Source organism: Schistocerca piceifrons, chromosome 8, assembly GCF_021461385.2.
Source record: "Schistocerca piceifrons isolate TAMUIC-IGC-003096 chromosome 8, iqSchPice1.1, whole genome shotgun sequence".
Classification (NCBI taxonomy): Eukaryota; Metazoa; Arthropoda; class Insecta; order Orthoptera; family Acrididae; genus Schistocerca; species Schistocerca piceifrons.
Window position 1 is genome coordinate 207593449 of NC_060145.1, and position 24516 is coordinate 207617964.

At 40.7% G+C, this 24516-nt stretch overlaps 1 protein-coding gene across 1 annotated transcript in view; it reads left to right on the forward strand.

Moving 5' to 3' along the window:
• The window catches only part of LOC124712212 (farnesol dehydrogenase-like), an 88163-nt gene that overhangs the window by 54711 nt on the left and 8936 nt on the right, over positions 1-24516 (forward strand). Inside the window, exon 6 of the mRNA XM_047242507.1 lies at positions 21382-21540. Coding sequence (XP_047098463.1) covers positions 21382-21540 — 159 coding nt within the window. The remainder of the gene's footprint in view (positions 1-21381; positions 21541-24516) is intronic.

A 24516-nucleotide genomic window follows, 5' to 3' on the forward strand; every position in this document is an offset into this window, starting at 1 on the left:
GGCAGGTTACGCTTAGCGCAATGTCCATTAGGATTCATAATTAAATATTGTCATATTTCTTTCTTTCAAATTTTTGTGGGGAGGTTACACTCGGCTCCCATTTGTATTAAGTATTGTCATTTTCCCTTTTAAAAATTACGGTGGGGAGGTTACACTTGGCGACACCCAGTCCAGGATCGAATTTCGTTGAGAGTCTTTTGAACAACAGTCAGATATCTGCTCTTATTTGCTTAAGTATAATTAGGATTTGGCGCTACGCTTTTACTAATTTTGTGACTTTCTCTCTACAGGTCAACGGCAATTCGTTGCTCTGTTGTATTTGTGTGTTGTTTTTGCATTTGTGCTTATTGTTTTGTGAATATTTGTGACTGTTGTAAAAATGCCGCGAAAGACTATGAATATTGTATCGCGAGGTATTATGAATGAAATTACCGACGCAAACAATTTTACCGATAGGACATGTGACACGCAGTGTAATGATGACAATCCTGCGTTCACTATCAATCAGTGCATTCCAACCACTAGTGATGATTTTTACCTTGATAATGAACAAACGAACTCAATTGTCTCGTCTGTTAATTTGACGACAATTGATGACGCAGAACGCTCTATTGTAATGAGCGCTGCCGAGCTTAGCACACCCGATTTAGAAAATCCAAGTAATGAACAGACAAATTTGTCTAATGTAAATGGACAGTGTTCTGAAAGTACGACGGATCCATTTAATTCCGAAATAATGACCGACAGTGTACGTTCGACTGACAAATCTTTTTGCAAATTACGGAATGACCAAATGGTCATACAAAGCGCAACAATTCCATGTACACGAGCAAACAGCACAAATAATAGAGTAGGGAAAGTTACATTGGATCAAATTGCGGCAGTAGTACAACTAATGACTGAAGTACTGAGAAACGAGCGCAAACAACGTGAATTAATTAATGAAAGAAATAAACAATCGAATGAAGATCAAGACGACATTAATAGAAAAATCAAACAACTTAGTGAACGGAATGAACAGGTTAATGAACAGCTTGATGCCATTGCCGCGCATTATTGTGATAATAGAGGACAATTACGTGTGGATACTAAGACTTGTGCTAATAACAGTAATGAAGAAGTTGGCACTGTTGCACAAGAATCAAGTAGCACACGTGTAGACACAACAGAATCACATAAATACAAGACTAATGCAGTCACTGAACAATGTTCAGCGAACGAAACACAGATACATGAAATTAATGCAGTCACTGAAGAATGTCCTAAAAACGAAGTACAGATTCGCGACGAAATTAATTTAGAGTCAGTGGAAGTTTCACACACTCCGAATACGGAAGTTGATGAGAAATTTGCTCGACAGATCAACCAAATTGACGAAAGTGTTACAGTAACAGAGTTGAAAACTAATTCAGTCACCAATACGTCACAGAATCCACTACTTTGCGAACATTTGTCAGACTTACGCAGTGCGTATAATGTGAGCAATTTACAGAGACTACGAGACGTAAAATCCGAAAAGCCACGCGACTTAAAATCTGAAAAGCTACGCAACTTGAAATCCGAAATGACACAGACGAACAGATTCACACACAAACCTGAACGTGTTATCAAACTGAGTGACGAGAACGTAGATTTCGAGCAGTTTGCATTTGTAAGAAAATATAAGGAATTTAATAATGACAGCGTACAGGTACACGCTTTGCACTGTATACGACAATTTTTCTTTGTACATTCACCGCTATTACCTGTAATGCAGAAACTAGCTTTGAACCAGAGGCGACAATTTGTTATTATATTTTCATCAGCATTGCCTGTAATGAGGAAACTTGAATTAGCACGGATACAACAATTTGCCTTTGAAATTTTACCGCTATTGCCTGCAACGCAAAAGCTAAAATTTATTTGCAGTGCGTAAAGGACCTCAGGGGATTCATTACGCTTTAATGAATATGTGCCGTAGCGAGCATAGGGCCCCGAGCTGTAGTAGCGCTGTTTCATCTTTAGTTTTCTGCACTGCTGCCTTCTCTTCTACTATCCTATATATCTATCAAAATTGCTCTTTAACTATTGCTCTACGTAGTATTAAGAAACGAGTAAAGAAAACCCGATAAGACAAATTTTTACCAAATGTGACAATTTTCATTAGGCACTCCAGAATCACGAGAATTTTTAATAACGGATAAAATCGTAATCATCAGTATGTGTAAAATTAACAGCAAACGCATTTTTTGGTAACAATAGATGTTTTTCACCACAACAGCATGAAAGTAAGCCGCTTAGCATACCTAACCAACAATGCAGTCTACAAGGTCAACCAAACTTTAATGTTTCGCCGCGTGCACGTATAGTCCCAGCTCCAACAAATAGTAACGCATGGCAGCAAAGAAATAACTTCGTACAGATAACACACTATTCCAACTCGTATCGCAATGCGCCGTATAGAAATTACTATCATGACAGACGTAAAAAAAATAACGAGCACAATTTTCAGCGTACATTTAATAACAGTCGATCTTATGAGCAGCAACAACATCAGCAACAACATATTATGATGAATGAAACAGACAATAGGTGTCATCTATAGCGTAACACGTCAGTAAGAAATAACAGAACAGTTCATATAGTGGATAAGCCACAACATTCTCCCGTAAATAATAGCACGTACGACAGAATTTGACCAGACACAGTACAGATTGCATATTACAGTAACGCAAACATTACTTTTGACACGCAGAATTTTGTTCACGAGAATGTTATTTGAAACATGCTTTGTTGAATGCTCCACTTTTATCGCACCCAGATCTTACCAGAAATTTTTCCATTGCGACTGACAGTTCCAACACCGCTTTAGGCGTACACATTTTCCAGGAAATTGAAGAAGATGGCTCTACAGTAATTAAAAACATCGCATTTGCAAGCCGCAATCTGTCACCTGCTGAACGAAATTACTCCGTTACAGAACTTGAAACATTATGTGTTGTATGGGCTTTCACGAGATTTCGGCATTTTCTTTACGGCAGACATACCACAGTTTACACAGATCACAGAGCGATACAATTTTTACTTTCAGCTAAATTCACTCACGATAGATTAAGTAGATGGAAACTATATTTACAAGAATTTAATTTTACAATAGTTCACATTCCCGGTACACAAAATGTTATAGCAGACGCACTATCGCGTTCTCTCAGCAACAATCAGCAAGACGTAGCAACCAACTTCTGCAAAACAAATTTCAGTGTCATGTACATTCAGCAAGTTGCATTTGAAAACTTTATTTCATCGTCATTACAGGACATAGCAAAGGAGCAAAATAAAGACAATGTGTGGAAAGAAATTAAACACCTTTGGCAAGATAGGAAAAATGTTACGATTAGGAACCACTACACTGTACGCAATGACATTTTGTTTCGCCGCTCTCATCCTGACAGCAACAATTGGTTATTATGCATACCTGACGAACTGGTTAACAAATTAATTTGGTACACTCATTTAAGTTACGCACATTACGGAGCACGAAAATGTTTTCTTATACTGAGACAGAACTGTTATTTTTCTAACATGGAGAAACGTATACGACGAGTTTTAGCGTCTTGTAAAATTTGCCAGAAAGCTAAATCAGACACCACTTTGCATATTCCTCCATTATATCCCATTATACCTGTTAAATTAAGACATATGGCCGCTGTAGATATTTTTGGTCCGATTCCCAGAACTAACAGAGGTTTTTGCTACATCTTTGTCGCTGTTGAGCTCACTTCAAAATTTGTTACTTTCACTCCGTTACGCAAAGCTACTGCTAAAACTGTTTCGAAAGCATTTGTAAAACATTTTCTATTTCATGTAGGGCATGTGATGAAAGTAATTTCTGACAATGGATCTCAATTTCGTAGTACCGTATGGACACGCATGTTACGAGCCAGAAACATTTCTCCGATTTATATATCCAAGTACCACGCTTCTTCGAACCCTTGTGAAAGATTAATGAAAGAAATTGGTAAGCTGTGCCGAATATACTGCCACAAAAGACATATTGATTGGGATACATATATACTCTCATTCCAAGATGTAATTAATTCCATTCCAAATGAATCCACTATGCTATCTCCGTCTGTTATACTGAAAAATGCTGAACCACCTAACAAAATTAAAGAATTAATAACATTTCCTACATCTCGTCGATTACGACACCACGAAATAATTGACATTGCGCTGAACAACATCAAACGTGCCGCAGAGCGCCGGAGAAGACAGCAAAAACAGGTTTGTACACGCCGCGACTTTCACGTTGGACAGAAGATATTAATACGTACACACTATTTATCCAGCAAATTAAAAGGTAAGTGCAGTAAATTTGAACTTCTATACGCAGGTCCATATCGGATTCGCAGCATCCGTCACCCCAGTGTTGTACACGTCGAAACTTTGAGAACCAGAAAATCGAAAGGCAATCACCATATCTCAAACATTAAACCGTTTATTGAGTGAAACCACTGTATGATTCAACATACTATGATGCCATTTACTAATGCAATTATTTCACCTGACTAATTACTGATGATTATCGTATTTTTTCTTGGCAAGTGCCCGACAAGGTAAGGTTAGCAGATCGCTTTTCTTGTCGTTACACATCAGACCGTGCATACTTTTCCAGACGAACTTACGTATTTTATGACTAATTATGCAATGTTAGCTAATGACATGTTAATTTCATTACATTTTTTTTCATTAAAGTCTTTAATTCTCGCCTCGATTAACTAGACTACATACAAGCTGAACACAACGAACGTCACATTTGTCTTTTTATGTACGATTGTATTCCAGTTTTGTTTGTATGCACTGTGAAATAGTTAAGATATAACACACACCAGTTGACTCTGACATTTTTTTTTTGCATTATGACATCTCAACATCGTGACTGTTTTACATTTTTTGCTGCTGCATTGTGATATTCTCTGTACATTTTCGCATCTGAACACTGTCAATGTCTTCGACATATTACGTTTTCTGTCATGTTATGCTGTATGGTTAATTATGTCACCATAAACCAGTCATTATTTAGTGGGTATAGGATTTAAATGCAAGACATTAATCTTTGTTCATCAATTTCAGAAAGAAATGATGCGTGTAAGAAATAAATTCAAATGAAATGGGAATTTCACCTACGGAATAAACGAAAGAAGATGCAATAACTTTATGAGGAAGAGTAAATGGATCAGGATTAACAAACATTAACAAGAATATACTATACTCATCATAGAATAGCAGTCTTAACTAATTTTTTCTTTCAGAATACAAGGTGATTGATGCAGGCTGTCAGACGGAACTACACATCTTAGTTTTAGTGATGAAATATGCTAGAGATAAGGAATAATTGTATAATGAGTAATGAAGTGATTTTTTGCAGATGATAATGAATACTGATGAATAATGATGAGGGAAATGGTATTATGAATAATGAAGTTTTTCTTTACAGGTGATGATAATATTGAAGTTATGATAATATGGATAATGAAGTGATGGATAATGAAGTTTTCTTTACAGATGAGGATAATGTTGAAGTTATGTATTTAGACTACGTAGTTATTTAAGTATTTGTTGCAGTTTGCTTTGACAGCAGGTGTTACATTGCATAGTAGGATGACGGAAAGTTTTGGAAAGGACAGCTATGGAACACATTTTTATACACATTTCACTACCTGTTAATTCGAAGTTCACCACTTTTCAGCATAGTGTGCATTTCTTCTTTCAGGTCAATAATCCTTTCTGTATTTTTTCCAGGAGAAGCTTTTCATGATACTTACTAAACCTGTTACTTATTATACCTGTTCTAGTACATGCATTTTTATTTTTTACCCATTTGTGTTTATCATTTATGAATGTGATCACATATACTGCCTTGTTGCATAACCTTGCTACAGCTGACTCATGACGAATGACGTTACCTATCCTCATTTGCAGCAATAGGTCAAAAGCAAATTGTGCTATGCCTCAGCAATTAATTATCGATCTCAACGCAATGCATTGCTAACAAAAAAAATGTATTACCAGTCCCAAATAGTGATACCAGTTTGAGAAAATTCTGAATAATACTGATTAGCTCTGAATAGTATGTCACTTGAGTAATGACTTCTTAATGAGACAAAAAAGTATATATTTAAAATAATGCTTTGTCACTAGTTAATAACTGCCACTGTTTATTGTAATGAGACTACTTATAATGCCTATGATTACTAATGCTATGACTAATTAACTGATTTTAATAATGACTTTGTAATGATCTGAATACTACTGAAGGAGAAACACTGTTTATTGTAATGAGACTACTTATAATGCCTGTGATTATTAATGCTATGACTGTAATTAGCTGATTTTTAATAATGACTTCGTAATAATCTGAATAATACTGAATGATGATTCTATTGAATACTTGCTGGCCACTGAGTGCCAATAATTGTCACTTGAAGAATTGTTATTAATTATGCCATTAATTAGCCCTTTTTTTCCCATGTTGAGTTTTCATGTTTTGGTTAATGGCCAATGAGTGCCAATAATTTGTATCACTCAATGTATTATGTTAATGCTAGGCCAATAATTGACTCTCCTTTTCAACTAAGACTTCTGATAAACATTATTCTGTCATAGTAAATATACTTTGTAACTGGCCAAGGACCGCCACTGTTTATTGTAATACGATTACCCATGATGCCAGCTAGTGATTCTTAATAGATTGGAATGACACATAATTAATTAACTATGGTACTGTTTAAAAATGCTTTGTAATTAGGAGAAGACTAATAATTCTTACTATTGGAATGACAAATGATTAATTAACGACAAATGATTAATTAACTGTAATTAGACAAATGATTAACGACAAATGATTAATTAACTGTAATTAGGAGAAGGTTAATGATTCTTAATTACACTCTGTAACTGAAAAGAATGCGATTATTTAATAATGCTTTGTAACCAGGAAAAGAAGGCTACTGATTCCATGTAAACCAATTAATGAACATTTTTCTGTAATACTACATACTTGGTACAGAAATGTTCAATAACTGGGCTACGAATGCCACAAACTAATTAAGTCTCTAATTGTCAATATTATGTGACTTGATGTCCTTCACCTCATAAGCTGACTACCCTGAATTATTGCAATGTCCATTTGTCCTGTTTATCCTAGTGATCATGGAGCACTATATTTGGTTTTGCACTAATTCTACGTTGGTGTGCCTTGTAAGAGCGTGGTGTTGACACGACATGCTGTCCACCACCGTGAGCGATGAAGAAATTATTATGGTCCCACTGTTTGGTGTACGTAATGTACTGCCAAAATGAAAACATGGAACATTACTACGACAGTTCAGTGTCTTGGCTACACTGATAAATTCTGATGGGAAAAGAACTTCAAGTTGTGTCACTTGGTGTTGTACTTCTGTGGAAAGATATGGACTTTCAGAACAGCTGTGTGCAATCTAAAGTGCTACAACCATGATGCAATCCTTCCCTTTCCTATCCTAATTCTTGTCACATAAGGAAAATAATTTTTTTTTTTTTTGGTTAACATCATTTATGTTCATAGGTTATACATTTTTCGATTTGTTGAACTCCAGTGCGAGTACACTTATGGCACTGGTCGACATGATGTTTTGTCATTATGTTTATTTGTTGTGAAAATGCTAAAGACATTTTTTCAGTGCATGTGCACTTTGGACATGATTTTTTTTTGCCATTATGTTTATTTATTGCGAAAATGCTAAAGACATTTTTCGATTTGTTCTGAAGTACAGTATATGTACACTCTTGTCTTTTATATTGTATATACATTTTTTATTTTTAAAGATATGTTCTGAACTACAGTGCATGTGCACTTATGTTAGGTTAATATGTTTTCTATTGAACTTCAGTGCCTGTGCACTTTTCTCATTTTTCAATATGTTTTCTACTATTCTGTATATTCAATACTTTAATGCGAATGCACTTATGTCATTTGTTACTAATTGTACATACATTTCATCAATTACTGATATGTTCTCAACTGCAGTGCATGTGCACTCATGTCACTTGTCAACATAATATTTTTTGCCAGTCTGTTTATTTGTTCTGAATATGCCAATGAATTTTTTCAGTGCCTCTGCACTTTGTTTTCTGTCAAATAATTTGTATATACATTTTTTCTGATTTGCTACTATGTTTTGTCTTATATATTTTGTACTTAGTGCGTGTGCACAACATTTAAATATTCTGTAAGCTGTAGGATTTTGTTAATTAAAGAAAAATTTTGCCGCGATTGGCAAGTCCAAATGACTCACCATCGCTGCCAAATTTTTGCCCCCCCCAGTGGAGGGTTATGAAACACGTATGTAACGCAGCAGCGATGGCGAGGCATTGTAGCATCTGTGACCAGAGAGTATGCGCTTGACCGCGCGAGTGTTGCGAGCGGTTCTCAGTCTGTCAGTAGTCGTTGCGAGTCGGCCAGTCAGTCGTTGCGAGTCGGCCAGTCAGTCGTTGCGAGTCGGTCAGTTAGTCGTTGCGAGTCTGTAGCTCTGTCTAGTTGAGAGCAGTACTCTGTCAGTAGTCGTCGCGTGCAGTACGCTGATAGTCGTCATGGAGAGCGGTCGGTCAGTAGTAGCAGCCCAGTGCGGTTGTGTGATGTAGGCGGTCGGCAACACTGGTCAAGATAGTGAATAAGGTATACTGTTAATTAATGTAATCATTAGATCATGAAAAATTTTATTTATTGTAATTATTCTCCAAGAAGTCCCCCAATAATAATTTGTATTTCAAAAGCATTTTTTCAAAAATTTAATTTTTTATTGAACTAAAGATTTCGTTGCACTTCCCATTTCACTCCACTTCTTTTAAAGAAAATTTTCAGTAAAATCACAAAAAAAAAAGGAATATTATCATTTGCAATGCAGTTCCTCCAAGCCGTGCAAGAAGATAAGAGCAGAAATGTGACATGCATTTATTCTGAGGTAAGACTTTAACTCTGATTGTTTTACACAGGGCCAAAGACCGATATTTCGGTTTAATTGAATTTTCTTGTCACTGAATGGACTTTAATTTTTTGGTGAAGAATTTATATTGGAGTCAGATTGCGTATTTCACATTTTTGTTGCCATTGTCAGTACATTTCATTGTGGGCAGGTTACGCTTAGCGCAATGTCCATTAGGATTCATAATTAAATATTGTCATATTTCTTTCTTTCAAATTTTTGTGGGGAGGTTACACTCGGCTCCCATTTGTATTAAGTATTGTCATTTTCCCTTTTAAAAATTACGGTGGGGAGGTTACAAGCTCGCTAATCGTTTGGCTGGGGGAGCAGTTACTTACCCCCCGTTTTCTGTAACCCCTCCTGCAGCGGATTTACGGCTTCACATCAAATCTCACTTTGCACAGTCATGGGCCAATTCTTGGGAGGCTACTCCACTGTCTAATAAACTTCGTGCCATTAAGGTGAATCCAGGCCCATGGCGTTCTTCCTTTAGCCTCTCCCGCAAGGACTCGACCACACTGTGTCGTCTCCGCATTGGCCATACCAGGCTGACCCATGGTTTCCTTTTGCGTGATGAGCCACCCCCACTATGTGGTTGTGGAGCCTTCCAGTCAGTGGCCCACATTTTGGTTGAATGCCCCCTTCTTTTGGCTCTGCGTGCTAAGTACAGACTCCCCCACACTTTACCTTTGATGTTGGCTGACGATTCCCGGATGGTCTCTCTGGTTCTAGGTTTCCTCCGGGAGAGTGGTTTTTATTCTCAGTTTTAAAGTTTTTAATCTCCCTCTGGTGTTGGGGCAGGGCGGTGAGTGTTTGGGTGTCTCCCACTGTAGGCAGTGTTCAGAGATTCCCGATTCACCTCCCTGACCGGAATCCTCTTTTCTTTCCCTTTTACTCTGTTTTTACCCCTTCTTTTTAAGGCTTGGTTAGTTTTTCTATTCCCATACGTACTTTCTGCATTATAGCAGTTGTACCTTTTAACTCACAGGTGGTCTTGCCTATGCTGCTTCAGCATAGTGTTGGGTTCGTTCTCTTGCCAACTTCCCTCATTTGTTTTTACTAATGACAACGTGACTGCCCTTTTACGTTTCCCCTTTATCCGTTTTATTTTTCTGACTATACTGAGATGTCCCGTTAGCAGAATGGAGTCTATTTGAAACGAGGGACTGATGACCTTGCTGTTTGGTCCCTTTAACCTCAAACAACCAACCAACCAACGATTTTTATTCGCCACGCTGCCCTCCAGTACTAAATTGGTGATCCGTTGATACCTCAGAACTTGTCCTACCAACCGATCCCTTCTTCTAGTAAAGTTGTGCCACAAACTCTTCTTCTCCCCAATTCTATTTCATACCTCCTCATTAGTTATGTGATCTACCCATCTAATCTTCAGCATTCTTCTGTAGCACCACATTTCGAAAGCTTCTATTCTCATCTTGTCCAAACTATTTATCGTCCATGTTTCACTTCCATAATGGCTACACTCCATACAAATACTTTCAGAAACGACTTCCTGACACTTAAATCTATACTCGATGTTAACAAATTTCTCTTCTTCAGAAACGCTTTCCTTGCCATTGCCAGTCTACATTTTATATCCTCTCTACTTCGACCATCATCAGTTATTTTGCTCCCCAAATAGCAAAACTCCTTTACTACTTTAAGTGTCTCATTTCCGAATCTAATTCCCTCAGCATCACCGAGAAATTAGTAAAAACTTTAAATTCTGATGAATTAATGTCAAAAGTTATCTTTATAAGAAAAATTATTATTGAAAGATTTTTTGAAAACATTTACATGGGACTTTGATATAACAATAGTACACAAATCAGTTGTAGCAATTAACATACGCGCGCGGCAATAAAGAAAAACAATATTTTGCTTTTACCTTTTACTACATTGCTCAGGCACCGCCATCGTTCTCCACGACCGACCTTGGTCATTCCGTAACTCTACTGCTCTTCTCGAGCTACAAAACACCACTACTGGACTGCATTGTCCGAACTCCAGGACCCAAGTACATACAACTCGACAACTGCTCTTTACGAGCTACCTGACCCAACCGCCCGACTGCGAGCTACTACTACTACTACTACTACTACTACTGCTGCTGCTGCTGCTGCTGCCGACACTGCTCTCTGGTCTGCGATTCTGTTGTAGCTTACATATCGCAGGCAGCGCGTGAGTGCGCTAGCAATAAATTCCTTACTCATGGACCTCTTACAAACGCCGCACTGAATTTGAAAGAGGCCGTGTAACAGATTTTACGAGAGGCTGCGATATTGCAGTAAGACTTCGTAGGAATGTAGCCGCTGTAAACGACTGCTGACAGCGGTGATCATGAGAATGTACGATCGCAAGAAGAACGGGCTCCAGACAGTCAGTCACCTGATGGCTTACTCCAAGGACAGCTCCGACCCAGACGCCCTGCGCCCAAATCACGGTCATTTGCGACTTCAGTGGTGCCGAGCGAAAGCTCACTGGAGGGAAGGGTGGAGGTCTGTTGTGTTTCCTGGTGAATGTTGGTTCTGCCTCGGTGCCAAAGATGGCCATGTTTTGGTTAGAACGAGGCCAGTTCCGTGCAACCAAACTGTCTGCGTGTTAGGTCCATTGGACCAATACCAGGTGTTACCTGGGGTGCGATGGGCATGACAGCAGGAGCACTCACCTGGTTATGCGACGCATCGTAAGTGCAAAATTGTGCGTCAGTATGGTGATTCGATCTGTTGTGCTGTCATTCATAAACAGCATTCCTCAGGATGGTTTCTAGCAAGGCAGCGCTCGACCACGTACCGCTCTTGCAACCCAACACGCTGTACAGAGTTTCGACATGTTGCCTTGACCTGCTCGATCACCTGATCCATCTCCAGTCAAGCGCATAGGGGATATCATTGGTCGACAACTCCAGCGTCATCCACAAACTGCATTAACCGTCCCTGTATTGACCGACCAACAGCAACAGGCATCTGACTACTGTACAGTACAAAGTGTGCACTTTTGCATGGTTACATTGGATATTATGAAGATTACATGGGTTACTAATGTACCAGCATTTCACATTCGCAATGGCTTTTCTCATACACTACTGGCCATTACAATTGCTACACCAAGAAGAAATGCATATGATAAATGGGTATTCATTGGACAAATATATTATACTAGAACTGACATGTGATTACATTTTCACGCAATTTGGGAGCATAGATCATGAGAAATCAGTACCCACAACAACCATCTCTGGCCGTAATAACGGCCGTGATACACCTGGACATTGAGTCAACCCAAACAGAGCTTGGATGGCGTGTACAGGTACAGCTGCCCATGCAGCTTCAACACAATACCACAGTTCATCAAGACTAGTGACTAGCGTATTGCGACGAGCCAGTTGCGCGCCACCATTGACCAGATGTTTTCAGTTGGTGAGAGATCTGGAGAATGTGCTGGCCAGAGCAGCAGTTGAACATTTTCTGTATCCAGAAAGGCCCGTACAGGACCTGCAACATGCCGTCGTGCATTATCCTGCTGAAATGTAGTGTTTCTCAGGGATCGAATGAGGGGTAGAGCCACGGGTCGTAACACATCTGAAATGTAACGTCCACTGTCCAAAGCGCCATCAATGCGAACAAGAGGTGACCGAGACGTGTAACCAATGGTACTCCATACCATCATGCTGGATGATACGCCAGTATGGCGATGACGAATACACGCTTCCAATGTGCGTTCACCGCGATGTCGCCAAACACCGATGGTACCATCATGATGCTGTAAACAGAACCTGGATTCATCCGAAAAAAATGTCGTTTTGCCATTCGTGCACCCAGGTTCGTCGTTGAGTATACCATCAAGGGTAACCGCAGCCATGGTCTCAGAGTTGATAGTCCATGCTGCTGCAAACGTCGTCGAACTGTTCGTGCAGATGGTTGTTGTCTTGCAAACGTCCCCATCCGCTGACTCAGGGATCGAGACGTGGCTGCTCGATCCGTTACAGCCATGCGGATAAGATGCCTGTCATCTCGACTGCTAGTGATACGAAGTCGTTGGGATCCAGCACGGCGTTCCGTATTACCTTCCTGAACCCACCGATTCCATATTCTGCTAACAGTCATTGGATCTCGACCAACGCGATACGATAAACTGCAATCGCGATAGGCTACCTTTATCAAAGTCGGAAAAATGATGGTACGCATTTCTCCTCCTTGCATGAGGCATCACAACAACATTTCACCAGGCAACGCCGGTCAACTGCTGTTTGTGTATGAGGAATCGGTTGGAAACATTCCTCATGTCAGCGCTGATGACCATGCTGTTTAGCGCCCGAAAACCTACACACACACACACACACACACACACACACACACACACACACACAGCACGTTGTAGGTGTCGCCACCGGCGCCAACCTTGCGTGAATGCTCTGAACAGCTAATCATTTGCATATCACAGCATCTTTTTCCTGTCGGTTAAAATTCGCGTCTGTAGCACTTCATCTTCGTGGTGTAGCAATTTTAATGACCAGTAGTGTACTTACATTAATCTGTGATCTTGGCATGTTAATCATTTAAATATATTACTAGGCAAATGTATTCCCAAAATTTCATTACTCCGCATTAACTATTTTATACTGTTGCCATATTTTTTCCCGTCAGCGAATTTCTATTGAGCGTAGCCTTTAACGGATGTGACACGTGGTTGATAGTTCAAACAAGAGGAAAACAGAAGCTTTTGAAATTTGGTACTGGATGCGTGAATCGAAAATATAATGGAGAAGTACGGAATCGACCTGGGGAACAAAAAAATTTATGGGACAACTTGATTAAAAGGACGCATCCTGAGGCATGAAAGTGTCGACACTTTCGTAATGGGAGGGAGCCAGCGGAGTAACAACTGTTAAAGAAGACCAAGGCCTGAATACAATATGCACATTCAAATGACTGTCGACTGCAGTAATTATTTAGAGAAGAAACTTTCCCAGGGCCTGCCAGATAGCTGCTAATCCTGGGAAGGGGAGTTGCGTTGGTCCCGAATCGAAAACGACTGGTGGAAGAACGACTAGTATTGGTGCGCCAGAGAACCTTTATGTAGTTTTTAGGTGGTTTCCCACATGCCACAAGGTGAATACTGGACTGATGCACAAGCCCCACTTCCGTTACACAATTTACAAATACTTAGAAAACTTTAGTTCACTTTCACAAGAATAACACAGCCCACAGAAATTTGAAGTACATGTATTCCCTCTGAGAGTAATGGGGTGTTTACAGGAAGGGCATCCAACCACCCCATGAATTTAACCATGCGACATCCGTTCATAACATTGCAGGTCCTCTGCCGATGTGGAACGATAGATCAATAAAAGATATAATCTTTCACAGAACAGATTTAGAAAATTTCTGTTCTCCGTCACTAGAGTAATACAGCCGACAGTTGGAGTAAATTTATTCCCTCTGACGGGTAGTGGCGTGGTGACAGGAAGGGCCCCGTGCTTCCCATTAAAAATAACTGTGCTGAATTCGTTCATAACCATTCAGACCATGTGCCGATGCCGGACAAAGCTTAGTAAAAAGTATAATCGTTCACAGGACAGATTTAGAAAACTTTTGCTCAGTTTCACATGGGTAACACAGCCTGCAGACAGTCGAAGAAAATGTACTCCCTCTGAGGAGTAATGAGGTGGTGACAGGTAGGACATCTGGCCACCCATTAAAATTAACTATGCCAGATCTGTACATAATCACGCCGACCTAGGACAGGGGCTCAGTAAAAGGAATAACCTTTCACATGACGGAGTTAGAAAACTTTTGCTCACTTCGATATGAGTATCATAGCCCACAGACAATTGGAGTACATACATTCCCTCCATGGGTAATGGTATGTTGACAGGAAGGGTATCCAGCCACTCCTTAAATTCAACCATGCCAAATCCGTTTATAACCATGCAGACCTTGGGCTGATGTGAGTAAACAGGATAATCTTTCACAGAACAGAGTTAGAAAACTTTTGCTCACTCTCACACGGGTAACACAATCCACGAACATTTGGAGTACATGTTTTACCTCGATTGGTAATGGGATGGTGTCACGAAGAGAATTCAGTCACCCATGGGATGGTGTCAGGAGGGGAATTCAGTCACCCATTAAAATTAACCATGCCACATCTGTTCATAATCATGCTGACTTTGTGGCGATGTGGGACGAAGTATCAATAAAAAGTATAATCTTCCTCAGGACAGATTTAGAAAACATTTGTTCTCTTTCACAAGAGTAATACAGCCCGCCGACAATTGGAGTAAATGTATTCCCTCTGATGCGTAATGGTGTTGGGGCAGGAAGGGCATTGGACCACCTATTAAAATTAACCGTGCTGAACCCGTTCATAGCCATGCCGGCCTTGCGGCGGTATTGGGCAACGGCTCAGTAAAAAGGCTAATCTTTCACGGGACAGATTCAGAAAACTTTTACGCACTTTCACATGAGTAAAACAGCCCACAGACAGAGTACAAGTATTCCCTTTGATGGGTAATGGTGTGGTGACAGGAAGGACATTGCCCCGCCTCTTAAAATTAACCATGCAAATCCGTTGGTAACCATGCTGACGTGACAATGCAGTACAGTGTCTCAATTAAAAAAAAATCAAATGGCTCTGAGCACTATGGGACTTAACATCTGAGGTCATCAGTCCCCTAGAACTTAGAACTACTTAAACCTAACTAATCTAAGGACATCACACGCATCCATGCCCGAGGCAGGATTCGAACCTGCGATCGTAGCAGTCTCGCGGTTCCGGAGTGAAGCCACCGCGGCCGGCTAGTGTCTCAATAAGAGTAAAATCTTTCACAGGACACACTTGTCATGAAGAACTACAACAAACCAGTCTACAGGCAGAAGGCCGCAACAACAACAACAACAATAATAATAATAATAATAATAATAACAGCAACAGCAACGACAGCAACATTCTTTGCTCTGTGTGTTCGAGCATTGTTCCCCTGTTGAATTAGACTGTTACATGTTAAACAAACACGAGTACTTCGAAAAGTGCTAAGGAATTCTTGTCAGCAGAGTAACACATTGAAATTCCATCATGAAGCTGAGTAAATGTGTACGTGGAATGAAAATTCACCATTGCACTGGGAATCAATGTTTCGTTTGACGGTATTAATTTCACCCATTTCTGACGAATGATCAGACATTACACTTCGATTAAAGTTCGAGTCAGGCTACTTTGCAACCAAATCTATGACTCAGTCCTGAAGAACGAGGCAGATTAGGGCAGAATTCACTGTGTACGATGAGATTACAGTTGGAGTCAAGAATATGGCGGTACGAGTTTAGGATTGTTCGTGCACCTACGTCACGCATTCTCCGACAGACAATGAGCGTTCAGTGGAGTTCTGAGCCCCCTTCTCTGAATATCGTATCCAATGCGAGCATTAAAGTGATCGTGGCGTTATTTAGTGAATTTTTATTCCATTTGTTGCAAGTTGTCATCGCTGATGATGGTGGTAAGCGACAAATTGTACATACGCAAGCGAGAGACATAATTTGCAGCATATACACTTTCTTCAAGAGCAAAGCACGTGGATGGGCGTTCCGAAAATGTCGCTTGGAACAGGCGACACGACAATCCTTGTCCATGCCACGAACAGCGTGAACCGCCGTCGTTCTTAAATCGGACAACAATTGGAACAGAGTTCTGTCTTGAATTGGGAAAGAATGAGGAAGGAGCCATTCCATTATTTGCCTAATTGTGATGTAGTGAATCCACAGAAACCTAAATCTGTGTCGCCAACTAGGTTTTTAAACTGACATGCTCCAGAATATGAAATGCTCCCGAGTGTCACCTCGCTTGTTGAATCATCCGTGATGAGACTGGCCCTCTGTTGACTTGCAGTCCACTCGGCACATTGTAGGGAGTCTACTGCTTTCTTCTATGATTCGTCCCACATCACCTCGCATACATCTCATCTCCGTACACTATAGTCGATGAGGTTTCCAATTCAATTGCTCCAGTGATGAGTAACTATTGCCACCATCCACAAAGTGACTATATCTGATAGCTTTTCCAATTCCACATGTTACGTGTCTCCAGTATACCAATTGCTTTATCTGCAGATCAGGCAGCTACTGAGACATTGACACCTTCTCATCAGTTGGTTTCACATACGTCTTCCCACACTTTCAGAACACCAAGTGCCATCCTTGTTTCAAACATGTTGTAGAGTTGCTGGCTTGCATATGATAGTTTTACGCAGAACTGACATAGTGATCACATAATTCACGCCGTTGTTAATGTCTTTACGTATACGTGAGTTAACGTTTTTGACATTTTTTTTTCAAAATAAATATCCACGTGAGTGTAGTCCAGTTTTTATTCGTAAAAATAGAGTTGTGTAAAAATGATTTTACACATGTAATACTGTATTTATTATCAGAAGAAAACCCGTCGTAAATATCTGTGAAGAAAGTGTGGCAGAACTGTCGCAACACAGACAGTTCTGAATGCGGAGGTAGCCAAGGCCGTAGCAGTTGTTCACAGGGCGTATTGCAATTATGGCTGTCATAACTTTTGTCACAGTCGTATCCTATGAGATACAGAGCCAGTGACAACTGGCAGCTACACTCGTGACTTCCCGAAGTCGGTGCCTCGCCCCAGTAAGACCTATGTGGAATCCTGTAAGCTATGGCCGAAGCCTAGCCCCGTAGGTGCACAATGGCTCTGAGCACTTTGGGACTTAACTGCTGTGGTCATCAGTCCCCTAAAACTTAGAGCTACTTAAGCCTAACTAACCTAAGGACAACACACACATCCATGCCCGAGGGAGGATTCGAACCTGCGACCGTAGCGGTCGCGCGGTTCCAGACTGTAGCGCCTAGAACCGCTCGGCCACTTCGGCCGGCTAACCCCGAAGGATACGGACACAAAACAATTAATGACATTTAGTTGCTAGTAGGCATTGATTTACATCAATGCGGAAGTTGAAAATTTGTGTCGGACTGGGATGTGAACCCGGGTCTTCTGCTCACTAGGCAGATGCTCTGACCACTTTTTTATTTGTTCGTCATTGATCGTTGTGTTTGGTCGTTGCGGACGTCGCAAGACATCCTGTTCAAGTTCGGTGGGTGATCGTTCCACTCAGTTTTTTATTAGAGGCCAACCGGCTCTCTGACCGAACACGCTGAGCTACCGTGCCGGCTATCACTAAGCCATCCGGACACAGTGATCTTCGCAACTGCATGGACTACCCTACACGCCTCCCGCCAGGCCAAAATTCTCAACTTATCCAGACACTACTGACGTAGTGTCCTTCCCCATTATACTCATTAACCACTGCGTTTCACCGATTCCTGCAAGAGTTCGAGGGTGGTGTGCATCTGCACCTGAAGGTAACATTGGCCAGCCTCGCCTTAATTACATTTATGTTGTCTGCTCTTTCAGACATGTCCGAAAGAATACGGTTGAGCACTTCATACTCTGTCAGTATTAAACGTTTGTGCAAGAACCATAGAGTGCGTCTGAGCATTGTCAGAGTTATATATCTCTTTTAGATTTGTGTATGGTACAAACAATCCGTTACTTTTTCTTAATATAAGTAATCTTTGTTTAACTGTGTGCAGCTGGTTTTTTCCTGCTTTCGGAGACCATAAATCTGTTTGTTACTTGATCTAGGTAAATGGAATGGGGCGTACCTGTTATGTACCAAGTTGTAAGGTAAATTACAAGACGAACACGGAAAACGGAAATAAAACAGATTCATTTAAGAATGACTTAAGTGTGTTGTTCTACATTATTTTTTAAAACTCAAAAACGGCTGCTATACATGTAAAGTACTTGTAGCCAGTGGTGATGAATTCAATGCAAGTGGGGTAAACAGCAGCGTTAATTCATATTTGTTCCATCTGTGTTGTTGACAGGTAACATCTGTTTCAAACACTACTATTTGATGACATTGAAAATTTGTTCCTAAGCATAGCCAAGTCACGGAGAAATGTTGAAATAGCTTTTGGAATGACTGTACTCGCTTTTCTGAGATACGTGCTTGTGGCAAAGATGTGAACGAAATCGCTTTAAAAAATGTCACATTTTGCGAAATTTTTCATATACAGTAATATAATAAGGATCAACCGACATGTAAACAATAGCGGACGGAAATTACTAAAATTTTCCAAATAAAATCAGATTCTTCTTTACTGATTAGTCTTTTCCTTAATAGTTTTCCCTCGTGAATGTATGTTCTTCTGTACAACGAGAATCAAAAGCTGTATTTTTTTTTTTACATTAGATCAAGATCTAAGGCTGCAAAGATCGAAAACAAAGCGAGAAATCGCCTTGAAGGTAATTTTCATTTAAAGCAATATTTCCGAAGAGTTTTTATTTCCCCTTTTCAGTTCTTTTACGGTGTAATGTAATATACGTGAAGTGCACCGTGTATGACGGTTTAAACGTCTGCAGCATAGTTTCATACTGGAAGTCGCACCGTGAACTGTAATTGCTATACCGCTTGTGCCTGTCAACAGAACTCAGGCTCTGACGTCACTAGAAGAGTCGTACACCTCCTTCCACGTAAGTTGCAGCACAGTCCATGAGCACAACACAGGCGAGTCTGAAGTTACGGCGCTGTCGTCGCAGTAAACTTGGCCGTCGTAGCACTGAATATCAAATCAAGTACCTTTCAGCCATCTAATTTTCAAACTGTTATTTTATTGGGCTATCAATTTCGGTGATTAACTAGCTATCTTAAGGCCTCTTACCGACGTATAAGAAGATTCCAACCTCGGTTCCGGTCAAAACAGGGGCCAGCATTCAAAGATCGGCGCCGCGCGGGATTAGCCGAGCAGTAGCCGGCACGGTAGCTCAGAGTGTTCGGTCAGAGAGCCGGTTGGCCTCTGTAATAAAAAACTGAGTGGAAGGATCAGCCACCGAACTTGATCAGGATGTCTTGCGACGTCCGCAACGTCCAAACACAACGATCAATAACGAACAAAATGCAAAAAAAAGGGAAGAAAAAGCAGTCTAAGGCGCTGCAGTCATGGACTGTGCGGCTGGGCTCGGCGGAGGTTAGAGTCCTCCCTCGGGCATCCTTAGGATAATTATCCTTAGGATAATTTAGGTTAAGTAGTGAGTAAGCTTAGGGACTGATGACCTCAGCAGTTAAGTCCCATAAGATTTCACACACATTTGAACATTTTTTTCAAAGATCGGCACTGTAGATTTCTGCTTGATACAGCGACCACTTCAAACATCATGAGTCAGCAGATGATGACTGAAATCATCGCTATATCAAGCGGAAGTCTATAGATACGAGTCTTTGAATGCTGGCCCCTATTCTGGCCGTAATCGAGGTTGGTATCTCCCAACACGTCGGCAAGGGGCCTGAAAAAAAATGGAAATGGCGTCGTTGGAAGGGAGGCCCTATTCGAGGAAGTTCGGCCGCCGAGGGCAAGTATAATTTGCGCGCTGATGATGAGGCTGAAATGATAACACAACATGCAGTCCACGAGCGGAGAAAATCTCCAACCCGGCCGGGACTCGAACCCGGGGCCGTTTGCATGGGAGGCGAGCCCGTTACCACCTAGCTAAGTAGGCGAACAAGGGGCCTGAAGATAGCTAGTAAATCACCTATATTGATAGCCCAATAAAATAACAGTTCGGAAATTATCCAGCTGAAAGGTGTTTGATTTGACATTCTGTACTGAAAAGCCGAGTCCTCCAACCCTCTCTGAAAAGATGGACATACAGAGTCCCGTAGCACTGGTTACAAAAACCAGACAAATCCATATCCGCGTTCAGAACCACGTGCCCTATGTGTCCCATGTGTGCTATCCATGTTACTCTCTGTGACTGATTGGATTTGAGAAATGGCGGAAGGGGCATGCTGTTGAAATCAGCGCCTCCCTGTCAGGTATGTGATGGCTACCATAAAAAACCTGACAGAAAAAGTGAATGTAAATCAAAAACATCTTCGAATAGTTCACAGAGAGTAGTTCCCAAAACACGATTGAATACTAAATTACTCATAAATTAAATTTTTTTTCGCACCCTGAAATTATACCCACTAACAGTGGCGTAGTGAGACAATATATTGATTGGTTTATCTGTGTTCTGTATATAAGATTGGGCATATGTGTGTGTGTGTGTGTGTGTGTGTGTGTGTGTGTGTGTGTAGCGCGTGTGTGCGTGGCTTTCTCTCTCTCTCTCTCTCTCTCTCTCTCTCCCTCCCCCTCCCTCTCTCTCTCTCTCTCTCTCTCTCTCTCTCTCTCTGTGTGTGTGTGTGTGTGTGTGTGTGTGTGTGTGTGAAAGAGAGACAGAGAGAGAGGAAATTCAAATTTTCAGAATTTGAATTCTGTGACTGTACTTACTTTTTGTGGAACACGTCTTCTTACAGGAAGTTTCTCCAGGATTAGTTCAAACTGAAGGTGTGTCAAACGCAATGGCTGTTATTCCAAAAGATTTGGCTGACAAATTCAAGGATATGCCAGCCCTGGAATCAGGAGACATAGCGGAAGCCGTTGTTTACATGTTGTCCCAGCATCCTCGCGTTCAGGTGCGTTACATGCAATATAGAATCAGTAAGCTGAAAATTTGTATTCATACTACGTGTAGATTGATAACTTTGCCTAATGTTAAGAATTTCTTACATAAAATACTTTAACAGTTCAGATGGCAATATTTTAACAATTATTGGTGACTGGTTTTAGCTGAACAATCAGTCATCTTCCGATCAATTAATAAATTAGTGCAGTGTCTATCACAGAACAGGATGAATAACACATGGTCATCAACAGATCTTTACTAAAATAATTTCAGATTTCGTCCATCTTTTCCTAATAATCTCGGGTGGTGAGATGTTTATAGGATAACTATCTAGTGTTAAGGAATCCAGGAGCACAAATCCAGGCACTTCTGTGAATTTCCATAAAGATTACCATGGATTTATGACGCGCAGATAGGAGGCGTTGTAGGAAAAGCTGAGGTATGATCGGGTAGCTTAGGAGAAAGGTAGATAACAATGACTGTTTTTATTGTTGGGGCTTCAAATTTATTTCAGTGATAGATAAACAAGGCATGAACAACAAATTTGAATTACGAGGACTTATTTTGATGGTCTATATTACATCTAACATAACTCAGCGCTGTGCAATATACGGTTAAACATACACAGGTACTCTGAGGAGCGCAAACAGGCGATGTTCCATTTTCTGTCTGAGGCATGAGACCACCGATACTTACACAAGTCATCTTCGATCCAACTTGTGCGAGCCTCATGGCCACACTTTATAAACATTTTACCCAACATCTGATTTTCTTGTTGACGAGAAGGTCTCTTTGCTAAGAAGACAAGGTGTTTCATTCCCATCTTCAGAACAGCTGCTTGCCTTACTCTTCTGACCCTTTTTTACGGTATAGACCCGGAGTCCAGAATTTCTTTTAACCCGGCGGGAAGAGGCTTTGCTTGCACTGAGTTCAGTTTTGCTGGGAGGCTGTGACCACGGCGCATTTTCCTCTTCACCCGGTTGGTCATGGTCCGTCGTAATGAGGAACTGGCCTTACACTCTGCGGTGAAACACTGAATTAGGACTGTGTTTGTACATCAGTCGACGGACCAGAATGTGGAGAAGAAGCAGTAACTGACTCTATCGTATTCTGCGAATCTACCATTATTCATTCTGTTGTATCTGATGGTGCATATTCCTCCTTGCCAAATGCATTTGCATTAAGCAGGAAAATACCCGTCTCTTTAAATCCAAATAGGTCGTTTTGCATTGTTGCTGTTCTACTATACGCAAGTCCGAACAACTGAGCTATTTGATACTGGGTTACCAACGTTCCCATGTGGCTAATAAGCCATGTCTCAAGTTCCTGACCGTATAAAGCGCTTAATGGCCCCAGCTCAAATGAAAATATACCTCTTCAGTAATGGGTAGTTAATCAAATTATTAGTGACAAAATTAATCTCCAAACTGGCGCAAAATCATGTTAACTCGAGATATAATTATTAAACTGTCGGGTATAATTATTAAATTGTCGTTATTAAGACGTGTGCACACAACTAACACGCCGTTAAAAGCATGTACTTCATATATTACAAATATGAGCTGTATGTAACGAAGTCAAGGGGTAATGTATCAGGAAGTTCCAGTTTTACACCATTGCTACTACCCGTTGTACCCCAGCTCTACCTTATCTGCAAAATTCCTTCTGCATAAGAAAGAAGGTGAAGAATCGTTTAACATGGCATGCGTTCATAAAGCCTGTTAAAAAGTATTACTCATTATATTACTTGTAATACGATGGTATAAGTCCATTTCTGAGTACAAAACATCACAAAATAAGGTAAACAACCACAAAAATCTAACAAATTATTTTGCTCAACAACAATGCGTCTGACGCTACCAAGCCTCATGGCGGTAATGAAATTGCTGGCTGTCTTCATGTTCTAAGGTCAAAAAAAGAATGTTATCAAGTACGTGGGTTCCTAGTTTTACCACCATGCCCGACTATACCCTAACTTCTCCTACGGGAGTACTTTCTTATAGCGGCACCAGGTGTTCCGCATCACGTGCTTACTGGTAGATCTGTCACTTTCCTTCGCCCTGTGTTACGCAACAGATTGAACCGGTAGCAAACTCCAGGAAACTAAAAACATTCAGCAACTTTCAAGGTTGTTTACCAGACGCTGTCGTAATGTAATATTAACTGATATCAACTACAGACAGGGATCATCAAATACGTAGGCGGCACATATGTGACTGTCACTGAGGGAACTGTGGAGTTTATTCCGTTGGCCTAAGGGACTGACTTTCCCCGCTCAAGCATGCAAAACACTTAGCTATAAACCAAGCAATAGTGTTCCTAGTTGAAGGTGTGTGAAGAATTACAGTATCTGCTGGATGTAATGAACATGCTAATGAGTACAGAATATGGATTGAGAGCAAATCCGCCCGGGTTCCCGGGTTCGATTCCCGGCGGGGTCAGGGATTTTCTGTGCCTCGTGATGACTGGGTGTTGTGTGATGTCCTTAGGTTAGTTAGGTTTATGTACTTCTAAGTTCTAGGGGGCTGATGACCATAGCTGTTAAGTCCCATAGTGCTCAGAGCCATTTGAACCATTTGAGAGCAAATCGAAGAAAGACGAGAGTAATGAGAAGTTGCAGAAACGAGAACAGCGAGAAACTTAACATCAGGATTGGTGATCACGAAGTAAACAAAATTAATTAAATCTACTACTTAGGCAGCAAGATAACCCATGATGAGCGGAACAAGGAGGATATAAAAAGCAGACTGGCACTGGCAAAGAGGACATTCCTGGCCAAGAGAAGTCTACCAGTGTCAAACATAGGACTTAATTTGAGGAAGAAATTTCTGAAAATGTACATTTGGAGCACAGAATTCTGTAGTAGCTAAAGACGGACTGTAGGAAATCGAGAACAGAAGAGAATCGTAGCATTTGAAATGTGGTACTACGGAAGAATGTTGAAAATTAGGTAGACTGGTAAGGTAAGAAATGAGGTTCTCTACAG